Genomic DNA, 11,458 nt, shown 5'->3' with positions numbered 1-11,458 from the left:
TACTAAAAATTACTACAGATCCTTTATAATATGCATTGACAGATATCAAAAAGGGAAAGATGATTTTAGTCTATCCGCTCATTAACCTTTATCAATAAACCATATTTGTCATCTATCAACAGAAGACACAAAGTCTCTCACATTAACAGAATAGTTTATTTTAGAGGAACATTACAGCAAAGAGATGTTCTCATATAATTAGAACATTATATCCAAGCAGGCAAGAAGGGACTTCATCTCCAGACCAGGAATGAGTGACGAGGAAAAACTGAAAGAAGAAAACACAAAATAAAGTAATTAGATACAGAAGGGTCATCAGAACATTTATGAGGAGTGTTACACCCATCAGGGGATTAATAGTGGTCTACTTGTGGTTCCTAGAGTTTCCAGATGTAGAATAGGACACAGAGCCTTAAGCCATCAAGCTTCTCTCCTGTGGAACCAGCTCCTAGTTCAGGTTCTGGAGGCAGACGCCTCACCTCACCTATCTATTCAAATTCTACCTTTGCATCTCATTAACTTTGTGTCTCCTCTTTGTGTCTGCAGGGATCCTCCTCCTTGGAGCTGTATATTTCCAGAGTCCAGTTACTGGTTCTACCAACCTGTCCAGTGTTTTTGCTGCTTGTTGTTCTTTCTCTCTCCTCTTTCCACTCTCCCCAACCGGTCGAGGCAGCTCCAACACACAAAAAAACGTGTGACCAGCCCAACTGTCACACTCAGAAGTGTCTCACTGGTTTTGAATATCAATCCTTCAGAAAACTTTATCCACTAATAGTATTTCCATAATCACAAACAATGCTAAAAATGCAACTGTCATTTCTGACTCAGGGTTTCTGCAGCAAGTTAAATTTCAGATGACTGTGGACCCTATTTAAGACCTATGTAATATGCACCCAAAGGGGAAATGTGTAAAGGACATGAAGAAAAACTAAACAGCAAATGTCTTTTTGGCCTAAGTCATTAATTTATCATCAGATAGCGACAGCCAGTCTTCCCTACTGACATTGAAACACAAACCGTTACGATCAGCACCAGCTAAATACGAGGAGCTGCTGCCTACGCACAAGTTTTACCCTCAGTGGCCTTTACTGTGTTCTTCCACCTCTTGGTATAAGCTCAATACAACTGATCTTTTCTACTCCTTTTCAGTTGTGGACAGTACCTGATACTTTTTTGTATCTCCTCTGTCACATTTGCACTAAAGTCTGTAAAAGCTGTCCGTACAGACAAGAGAGCCATGTTGTTTGCTTAAAGTAGATTTTAACACAGGTGAAGGTGATGTACAGCACCACTGACACCCTCTTATGTTCTGATGAGACGCACACACCTCTAGATTTCTCCCTCAACTATTTCTATAGGCAGCACTATGTCAACAGTGAACATTTCCTCAAAAACACAAAAGCATGAGCAAGTTTTTAAGAGCCTGCAGAAATATAAAGATAACCCCAAAAATAATAACACTCACAGTGGTTTTACTCCCCAGAGGGTCGCACACTCTCAAAAATGCCAGCTTCCCTCATGGCATTGAACTCTTTGGTGGAGTCGTACTGTTTGTAGAATTCAGCATAGGCACGTTTCCTGGGTTCTCCCACTCCGAACTGTGGGGAGCAAAAAAATAAAAATAAAATAAAAATATCACAAAATCATTCCAAACCAAAATTTTGGGGTAAAAACAAAAACAAAAACCAAGCTGAAAAATACTTTAGACATGTACAAGTTTACTTTAAGAGAAGAACATATAAATGAGCTAAAATGAGTGTTCTTGCTTGTTTATTAGTGTAAACTCCAGTGTGTGGTGGACAGACTGTTGAGCTCAGTCACATTATAACACAAACATTTAATAACTTTGGCTACACAGAATTTCATTTTTTGATGAAGGTTCTTTTGAATGAGAAAAACATAATTACCCGAGTACATTGTACAGGATGTGTGCTAAAATGCCATTTTTTTAAGCAGATTGTGTCTTTTGTTATTACTTGATAAGAGAGTTGATTTAAATTTAAATGCATTTGGTGGAACTGTCACCTTTGTTCCTATGGAGTTACCTTGTGTATGAAAACTGTCCTCATATGGAGCTGGTGAAATCGACAAGTAATTAGAACAGACAGTGAAGTCTTTGTGTGTGTGTTGTATTCTCACCTTGAACTGTTAATGCAGCTCCTATAGCCAGACCGAAAGCGATAGGCAGGTGAAACCTCAGACGCTTTGCCAGCAGTCCCCTCATCATAGGCTTTGGCAGAGACATGGTGGATCACCTGCACAGAGAATAAGACAGAAGTCAAACATTATATGTGTAATCAGCATTTTGATCTCTATGACATAACTGTACAGTCCCAGTGAGACTACGACTCTTTTAGATTATAACCGACCAATAATGAAGTTTCTTAGACCAACATTCATACGATGATTATTAAGCGCTTTAAGGACAATTTATTAATGTCTTGCGTTGTACTTTAGCTGAATTTTTACCTCTGTCAATACATTTGTTTATTTTTAATACTTATACTTTTTCAAATTTATTTTTCTGTCTTATGTCTTTATTTAAAGCACTTTATGATGTTATTTATAAATTAGTGAAAAGTAAACTTGGCAAAAAAAAAAAGTACATTCACTCAAGCACTACTTTACAATTTTGTGATAGCATTCAGAAGGAAATACAGTACCTTTTACCTCACTCCATTTTCTACTACTACTTCCTTTTCTGTTAGAGATTAATGACATATGGGAAATAAAAAACAAAGCTTTCATACTTGGAATAACTTGTAGAGCTAAATTTAATCAAAGAATTTTGTGTCACAGAAAACCACTGCACACTCTGGTATACATTTAATTTAGAATTTTACTTCTAGTTCATAACCTGTATTTTTGTACACCTCTGTACTTACTGAGTGAATAATATTTACTTCCTACACAGTGGTATTACTACTTTTACTTAAATAAGAGAAGTACTTCTTCCATTACTTATTTTCAAAGTACTAACTTTATTTTAACCTCATATTTCTAAGACACCTAGGGGACAATGTAGCTAAACTGACTTATGTAAGCATAAGACAATAAAATATAAAAACAAAGTGACTGTGTGTTTGTCTGTTTCTCTTCGTGTCCCTGAATGGAGGTCGCCATCAGACACTGCTGTCAAGTCAGGTAGACACTTTACCTACCGTGTGACCTTTCTGCGAGATCCTAACAACATTTCCTCACATCTGCCCGTGTCTCACTCACACTAACACTCTTAAGAGCCGTGAGAAGCATAATTACAGATAATTACAGATAATTACAGAAAGAAAAATCTGTGTGACGCTTAAAGTGAAGGGTCAAATTAGCATAAAGTGTAATACAGGTCTTGTCATTAATGTTAAAGACATTACAATGGGAATTTTTCTTTTCACTAACATTATAAGGTGAAACGTTACTATAAGCTGAAGGAGTAACTTAAAAGTATTAGTAATTAATTATAACAAACAGCTAGTGATAGGTTTTTCGGTTAGCATTTAGCTAATGTCGGCTAAGGCAACACGATATGCTAACGTTAGCTAGCTCGACACAGCTAAATAACTACACAGCGAGGTAAGGGGAAAGCAACAAAGTTCGGGGATTTTAGTAAAATCCAGAGGTCAATATTTATTTTAAAAAGCAACATGTTGTGTTATAGATTAAACAACAAATTTTAAACAGTTGCATTTTGATGAATACTCACAAGTTGAGCTCACGACCTTCACAGAATGAAACCGCTAGCACAGTGCAGCAGTGCTTCTCTACCGGAAGAGACTCTACAGGCGGCGCGAAGGGACAAACTTAATGCCTGTAAACGCGAAGCAGGTCGTGTCACGGGTACAGCAGTAAGAAAACACATATAACTACATATTATATATACATGACTTTTTTGCAGAACAGTTACTTTTATTTATTATTTTAGCGAACAATTAAGTGTGTGTTTAAAAAACTTAGCAGCAGTTTAACACCTACAGAGTTAGTGTATTGCAGTGTCACAGTCTGACCACATGGGGGCAGAGCAGCACTGAACATTAGTCCCTCCCCACCTCTTTTATTTCTGTTTTATTTTATTATTATTTTTTTATAGTATATAATTTTCAACACCTTTATATGTATGCAGGATTTGAACTAAACTGAAACATATGTGCTGAGGTCACATGTAAGGGGCTCATAGTTCACCTCTTTTGGTCAAATATGAACCGTGTGTGCAGGTACAGCGTGAATTTAAAGTACTTTGATATTTATGGATATATGCAGATTTTTTTTTTCTTGGTGATATTTTGCCAAGACGACTGACACCGCTCTCTGTAGGTTACTGCCAGTAACTGATTAACTTGTCTTTAAAGACCATATGGTCTTGCATCAGCCTTGTTTGTCTGATATGTTTCCAATCTGTAGTTTAGTTCAGCTGAGTTCTGGACAAAGCTGCTTTTAGTTTTAATGCTCGAGGCTGTTGGAACAGTCTGAATAGATTCAAAGAGCAGCTGAAACTTAAATCCTACCTCCTGAATGCTAAAACTGTCTTTATTTTTTGATTTTGTTGTATTTATGGTAGAAACGATTCTGTCTCATCAGTTTGATGTATCATGTCCTTTATAGTTTAATATTTATTGTTTCTTTATTTATCACCATTTCTATTTCACTACCTGTGCATTAGTCTAAATAGTTCTGCTTTTCATCTTTACATTGTCTTATATGTGATATACATATCATTTGTAGTCATCTGTGCAGCACTTTCAGTTGCATTAATCTGTCAGAAAGTTTAATTCACAAATTGATCTCTGTTGCTCCTCCTGATGTTTCCTCCTGTGTTTTCACCACTTGATTTTATGGCGTTTGCTTTAACTGAACTATCCACAGTGAGGATGTTGGATGTTGTACAGATTGTCAACTCCATGAAGCAAATTTATGATTTGTGATATTCAGCCATGCAGTGCACGTCAAAAATCTGTATTTGATTTGATAGAGCCAAACACAAACCAGTGCAAAATGTTGTTTTTGTACTTCAGCTTTTGTACCAGATTAAAAAAGCAAGATATAACAGTTTAATTAGTGAGTTTTGTTCCCATTGGACACAGTTGTTGACCTGTTTCTGGTCCAGTCCTGCTGACCCCCAGCTACACACAATATTTACTGTATAAACATGAGAACAACATTGATCTAACGCTCTGAACAAAGCAAAAAGGTGTGTTCCAAAAAGATTCACTGATATTTAAGACATATAGGAGTAAAGTTACTCCAAGAACAAACAGAGGCACAGTGGCATGTTCCAGTTTTCCAGGCACGGGTGACAAAACCTACATGTACGTTTGCTACCTGAATAATCAGCATCTGGGATTTATTAGCTGTTGTTTCTGTTTCCCAATGTCATAAAGAGAAAATGATCATAACGAGACAACAAAGAACCAAAAACAGACACAAAATGACCACAAACCACAAAAAGACCAAAGAAATCGACCTGATGAACAAAAAGAAAGAAAATTACTAAAATGACGTTTCTTCCTCATGTGCGGCGGTTTTCAGTTGAGTTCCTGTGTGCGGGGGAGGGGACCTTTTATCTGTCTGTGCCCAGGGACCCATTGTCTCATAATGTTCAGTCAGCGGTTTGATTCCTGGTTCCTCCTGGTTCCTTCTGGCTCTAGTCGATGTGTCCTTGGACCCTGTAGTCAGCCATCCCCTGCGAGCCGCTATCCAACAACAATTTCCCCAACTATATAAAATATATCATTACTATGATCATTAAAATCAAGCCTGGAACATGCAACACGTTGGCTTTCCCAACTGTTTCCATTGCAATCACAGGCAGATCTGCGTCCACTGACATCGCCATCAGCACCTAAACATGAATATCCATCGGGATGAAGTTACTGGTAACTGGAAGCTTCACCCGTCAGTAAATATCTGCACATTTTCTAAATCACATTGTTTAATGACAACAACTCATTTTAATCAAAGACTTGGACACTTCTCAGGTACCAATAACCTAAACCATACCTGCTAATGATACACGAGCTGAAGGATCTAACAGAGAAGAATCACTCCTCTGTAATCTCAGCTGTGTGTTCATGTTAACGATGACAACCCAATGCACTGGATCATATCAATATGTCCTGTAACTCATTCATTGCATGTGTGAGCACCTTGAGAGTGCCAGGATCAAATGGGAACTCCAGCAAGAAACATGAAAATCACCAGGTTGTTTGGATTACACAGAAAATTAAAGCAACATGTTTCTGCTTCAGAAACTGGAATGGTGAAATCTCTCACGTTTAACTTCTCACTTTTAATCCTCTTCTTCCTCTGCTTATTGAGCAGGCTGTCTATCCAACACAAACCAACTGAACAAAGGCGAGTCTAGATTTGTGTGAGTTTCTTGTTTTGGCCTTTTGTGATTTTCTATCTTTCTCTTTAATCGTTTCCTTCCTTCAGTGTTCAGGAACATGAAGTACTGTAGAGGTTATGTTCAATCTTTTAAGTGTTGCCATGTCCATCCTCTGGCAAACGATATAAAAGTTTGATTATTTATACATAAAATATTCAATCTGCTTGCCATTATTGTTTTCCAGAACAATAGTTAAAACCTTAATGTTGAACGTCTCATGTCCTTCAGTCATTCACATGTAAAAATCGTTTTACTGCAGGATACAGTCTAAGTTACCACGATCATCTTTGTGTCTCTGAACACTAAAAGTGCTCCTGGGAGATATATTCACATTTTAGTGGCCTCTCGGTTTCCCCTCCAGGCGAGACCGGTGACTGCGCTGCAACTAAACCAGACCACAAGAGGAGAAAATCACATCCTGCTGGGGATTGTGTCATGGTTCCTGGTGTTGCTCCAGCTCAGCAGATCAAACCTCAGAACAGCTTCAGCTTGTCATCAGATTGAAGCCAGTCTTTTCCTGTCTTACTGAACCTACGAGTGTAATCGAAGCAGTTCCAATAGACTCTCCCATCCAAACTGCTCATGTAACCAACCTATCTATTTACTGTTCTTCATTCTCAATAGAAAGTCTCTGAAGTTCTTAACCTATAGGCTCCTACCTACACAAGAGACAGTCTTAATGGTCTTGACCAACAAGCTGTCACTGCTAAATCATGAATAAAGCATCACACTGTAATTAATAAGCTGCACAGACCTAAGTAAGTACCGTCTTTAACTGTTCGCTCTAATATGTGAAAAAATGAGCATAAGACCAAAATGAATGCAAATGAGATTTGCACAGTTAGGACGTATTCTCACAGATCTGCTTTGGTGGGAACGTGTTGTTTCATGTATTGGCGAGACAATGAAATACAAAGTCTAGTTCGAGGAACAGATTTATTTGTTTAAAGTTTCTTTGAGGCCAAAACACAGCACAGTGGGTTGTAATACGTCTGGGAACTTTTCCCAACTGCTTTATCCTTGGTTGTGATGATTTTTTGAGGTAAACAGCAGAAATGTGACATTCGTATTACAAAGTAATCCACCAGGAATGAATGCTTGCACATCCGTGATTGGCCTGCTCTCCTTGTTGATGGACGACGTAACGTGTTGCAGCAACATGTGAACGGGATCCAGCTATTTTTCTGCCCAGTGGATTTATGCACTGCCCCATTCAGTCCTGTCTAAATGTGGTTTCCTCCCCATAATTAAACAATGAATGCATCTTAAACCTCTCTATGACAGCCAGCCTGTCACTCCACGGCTGAACACCTTTGGGCTCCAACACAGAGGCAAAGAAAGGGGAGTCCAGGCATGTGGTGGGGATGTGGGCCAGGAGCGGTTGTATGGGCTCATTAGCTCCTCTCTGCCCGGGTGAAGTGACACATCAGTTCAACTCTGCAGGTACATGTGGTTCGGCTGTCCAGAGTTCAAGGTGAAGACCTAATATACACTTGAGGATCTTGCACTGCATGGAGGGGAAGAGCAAGAGAAACATGACAAGGACTCTGCACACTTCAAGCACAGAGGAACTTCCTTCTTCCATCCAGCTTGAGGATGATTTGGTCTGTAAAAAATCCGGCATGTGTGATCTCCTCTGAGAGTCCAAAATAATTAACGTCTACATGTGAACCAGTTTCCAGTCTGTACCATAGCTGACATGTTGACCAGTGTATCGCACACACAGACGATGGGCTGTGGCGGACAAAAAATGTTCTGTTGAACTGTTCACAGTTTCTGTAGATCGCCAAACTGCAGCACATGTTCTGTGTTCCACTTGTTCCACTTGCTTCAACGTTCTTCCGGACTCTACAAACTTGTTGCTTAATTGCTTATTGCTGCACTTTGGTGGGAGGCAGAAATGGAAATAGTTTGGTCAGCGTGCCCATAGTTGAATGATCCAATTATCAACAAGGTACCATTTAGATTTAGTATGGTTTGGAGAGGTACTTAACACGTCTGCAGAGGGCTTATAAATAAGCTGCTGCAGATCCTGCTCCACCACCACAGTCTGACAATCAGCCAAAGTCAGGTTTGTGCCTCTGTTGATCCGTGGAGTATTATTAATAGTCGTAGTGCTGTACCCTTGAGGCAGTGGGTCGGACTGTAGCTTCCACATCTTTAAAGGTATTTTGGAAGAGTGGGCAGTACCATGATGATACAGGAGGGTCCGAAGGCTGAGGGGTGTTGTTAGAAGTCATAGGGTCGTACCATCATGGAGGTGGAGCGAAGGGAGTAGCTGGGGCCTTTGAAGTGGTGCCATTTGATGCCATTGAGCTTCCTGATGTTGTGTCCGACAGTGTAGTAGATACCGTTCAGGTTGGAGAAACCACAGGCGTCAAACCACCAACCTGGTGGAAAGAGGGGAGGAGAAAAGGAAAGAGGAAGAGGGCAGGTGGAAAAAGATGGATAAAGAAAGCGAAAGTGTGAGAGGAGCGATGATTTCACATGAACATAAAAGAGGTACAGTTGGTAACAACAAAACAGAAACGTCATGAGTTGTGTTAATATTGACAAAGAGTTGGATAAAAGTGTGCTGGAGGTGAAATCAGAAGCGTTTCTCTCCATCTCTTCTTCGCTTTTGTTCCGTCTCTCTCCTAATCTTTCTCTTTTCTTTCCTATTTCTTGTTCATTTTTCATCTCTGTCACCCTTTCTTCTCCCTCTCTTTGTAAACTGCAGTGATTGTAAATGACTCGCTGAAGGTCCTCGGAGACCTCGAGGTTCCCTGCAACGATTAAGCTAATCGCTGATCAGAGCCCATCAAGGGGAGGCAGAGTTGAACTAAAGAGCTGTTTGTCTTGGCCGTAACTCAAGGTGAAGGGTAGTGCACTGAAGGGTGGCTGAGACAGATGTTTGAAAGACCAGAGATTTGGGGAAAACAACAATTATTCTGATCCTGAGCCAACAAAATATGTAGTTTTGGAATCAACAAGTATTTTCTCTCTTTGTGATTTATGGCAGGCATATTGTTTAATGACTGTTTAATAAGTTTTCATTAAACAAGTCAAACTGTTCTCTTCTTTGTGTCTCCACCCTATGAAATCACATATTTGAACAGAACATGTCTCTAACAGTTCTTTAAGTAAATGTTTTATTGGACAACTTGTTCATTTTAGTTGAAGATAGCTGGATGTAGATGTGTCTGACCCTGAAGGTTGTTCAAACAGCACAGGAGAGGACAGACGTTACCTCCAGTGAGCATCAGGGCACATTTACAGTGGTCACAGTTGTCGTTGTCCTGGTCTCGGGTGCTGAAGCCGGTCCCATGTGTGACCAGGCTGCTCTGCTTCCCTGCGGTACCGCTGTAGCCTCGCAGATACAACCTGAGTGAGAGGACACAGGAAAACCGGGTCACTCCTGGGATTGTGTGTCTGTGAAATCATTATGTAGTTAAAATCCCCTTTTCTTTCCACAGTATATGTACTGCTGGTCTTTACAAACAGAAGACGCAGTCTGAGATGGTACCTTCCAGCTTCTCATTGACTGAGCACACCTTATCAGGTAATTAGCAAAGGGCCTTGAGGACCAGTGTTGTCCCATGATCTAGTAGATGTTGTTGTAGCAGCATTTCTGGATGTAAATTCTTGTTTTGTAAGAACACACAACATTTTTAATACGTGCACATTCACATACACACATTTAAACTACATGTGCTGCAGTTACATGTCCATACTCAGTATAAACTGTACTGTCACCCTGTCCAAACTCCTCTACTGAACATTATGTTCATATACAAACAAACTATGATCGTTCAGAGGCAGCATAGTAAATTAAAGCCTCTAAATTACATCATAATTACACAGTAATTGTCCCTCGGTTTAATAAAAATAACTCAATTTTTTTCAATGTAATTAGATGGAAATTTGGCAAAGTTGTAAATAATCAGTGTGAATGAAGTTTCACATTTTAAATAATTAAAATTTACACTATAAAAACAAGATTTCATCAAATTATGGTGAAACAAATAATTATTTAAGGTGAATTTCCAACATTATTGTATTTTGATAGACACTATTAGCGGTTTACAAAGAACAGAACTCCTACATTCAACTTCAGAGCTGTGTGAGCTTTAAGATAAAGAATCACTTTAGTTAAGTTTTGATTTTGGGTTGAAGTAAACGAGCCTGTTGATTGATTGAATCTGAAAACAAAGATGTGCTGTGAGTCTTGACTGGAAGCTTCAACTTTACTGTACGTCAGGAAAACTGTACAAACTGTACAAACTGTACAAACTGTATAAACTGTACAAACTGTACAAACTGTATAAACTGTACAAACTGTATAAACTGTATAAACTGTACAAACTGTATAAACTGTATAAACTGTACAAACTGTACAAACTGTACAAACTGTATAAACTGTATAAACTGTATAAACTGTACAAACTGTATAAACTGTACAAACTGTACAAACTGTACAAACTGTATAAACTGTACAAACTGTATAAACTGTATAAACTGTATAAACTGTATATACTGTACAAACTGTATAAACTGTATAAACTGTACAAACTGTATAAACTGTATAAACTGTACAAACTGTATAAACTGTATAAACTGTACAAACTGTATAAACTGTACAAACTGTACAAACTGTATAAACTGCATAAACTGTAAAAACTGTAAAAACTGTACAAACTGTATAAACTGTATAAACTGTACAAACTGTATATACTGTACAAACTGTATAAACTGTACAAACTGTATAAACTGTACAAACTGTACAAACTGTATAAACTGTACAAACTGTATATACTGTACAAACTGTATAAACTGTATAAACTGTACAAACTGTACAAACTGTATAAACTGTACAAACTGTATAAACTGTACAAACTGTACAAACTGTACAAACTGTATAAACTGTATAAACTGTACAAACTGTACAAACTGTATAAACTGTACAAACTGTACAAACTGTATAAACTGTACAAACTGTACAAACTGTAAAAACTGTACAAACTGTACAAACTGTATAAACTGTATAAACTGTATAAACTGTATAAACTGTACAAACTGTACAAACTGTACAAACTGAATAAA

At 38.4% G+C, this 11,458-nt stretch overlaps 2 protein-coding genes across 3 annotated transcripts in view; both read right to left on the bottom strand.

Moving 5' to 3' along the window:
- Positions 1-135: 135 nt before the first annotated feature.
- On the bottom strand, positions 136-3,841 carry LOC113155509 (cytochrome c oxidase subunit 6C-1). Of its 2 annotated transcripts, XR_003298135.1 has the most exons (4): positions 3,698-3,841; positions 2,140-2,255; positions 1,466-1,598; positions 136-268 (listed from the first exon to the last, which is right to left on the bottom strand). XR_003298135.1 is itself a non-coding variant. In XM_026350280.1 (3 exons), the coding sequence occupies exons 1-2, from the start codon at positions 2,243-2,245 to the stop codon at positions 1,473-1,475; spliced, it is 225 nt and encodes a 74-aa protein (XP_026206065.1). In that variant the 5' UTR covers positions 2,246-2,255; the 3' UTR covers positions 136-268; positions 1,466-1,472. The 2 variants fall into 2 exon arrangements, 1 of the variants encoding a protein (XP_026206065.1); XM_026350280.1 differs by lacking the exon at positions 3,698-3,841 and having other exon boundaries at positions 2,147-2,255.
- Positions 3,842-7,298: 3,457 nt separating this feature from the next.
- angpt4 (angiopoietin 4) overlaps positions 7,299-11,458 on the bottom strand; it is a 51,354-nt gene continuing 47,194 nt past the window's right edge. Inside the window, exons 10-11 of the mRNA XM_026348900.1 lie at positions 9,606-9,739; positions 7,299-8,766 (exon numbers count right to left, since the gene is read on the bottom strand). Coding sequence (XP_026204685.1) covers positions 8,606-8,766; positions 9,606-9,739 — 295 coding nt within the window. The 3' untranslated portion in view covers positions 7,299-8,605. The remainder of the gene's footprint in view (positions 8,767-9,605; positions 9,740-11,458) is intronic.

The sequence above is a fragment of the Anabas testudineus genome, chromosome 5, assembly GCF_900324465.2.
Source record: "Anabas testudineus chromosome 5, fAnaTes1.2, whole genome shotgun sequence".
Lineage (NCBI taxonomy): Eukaryota > Metazoa > Chordata > Actinopteri > Anabantiformes > Anabantidae > Anabas > Anabas testudineus.
Note: the sequence above shows the minus strand (reverse complement) of the source record. Positions and strands in the feature narration are given on the sequence as shown.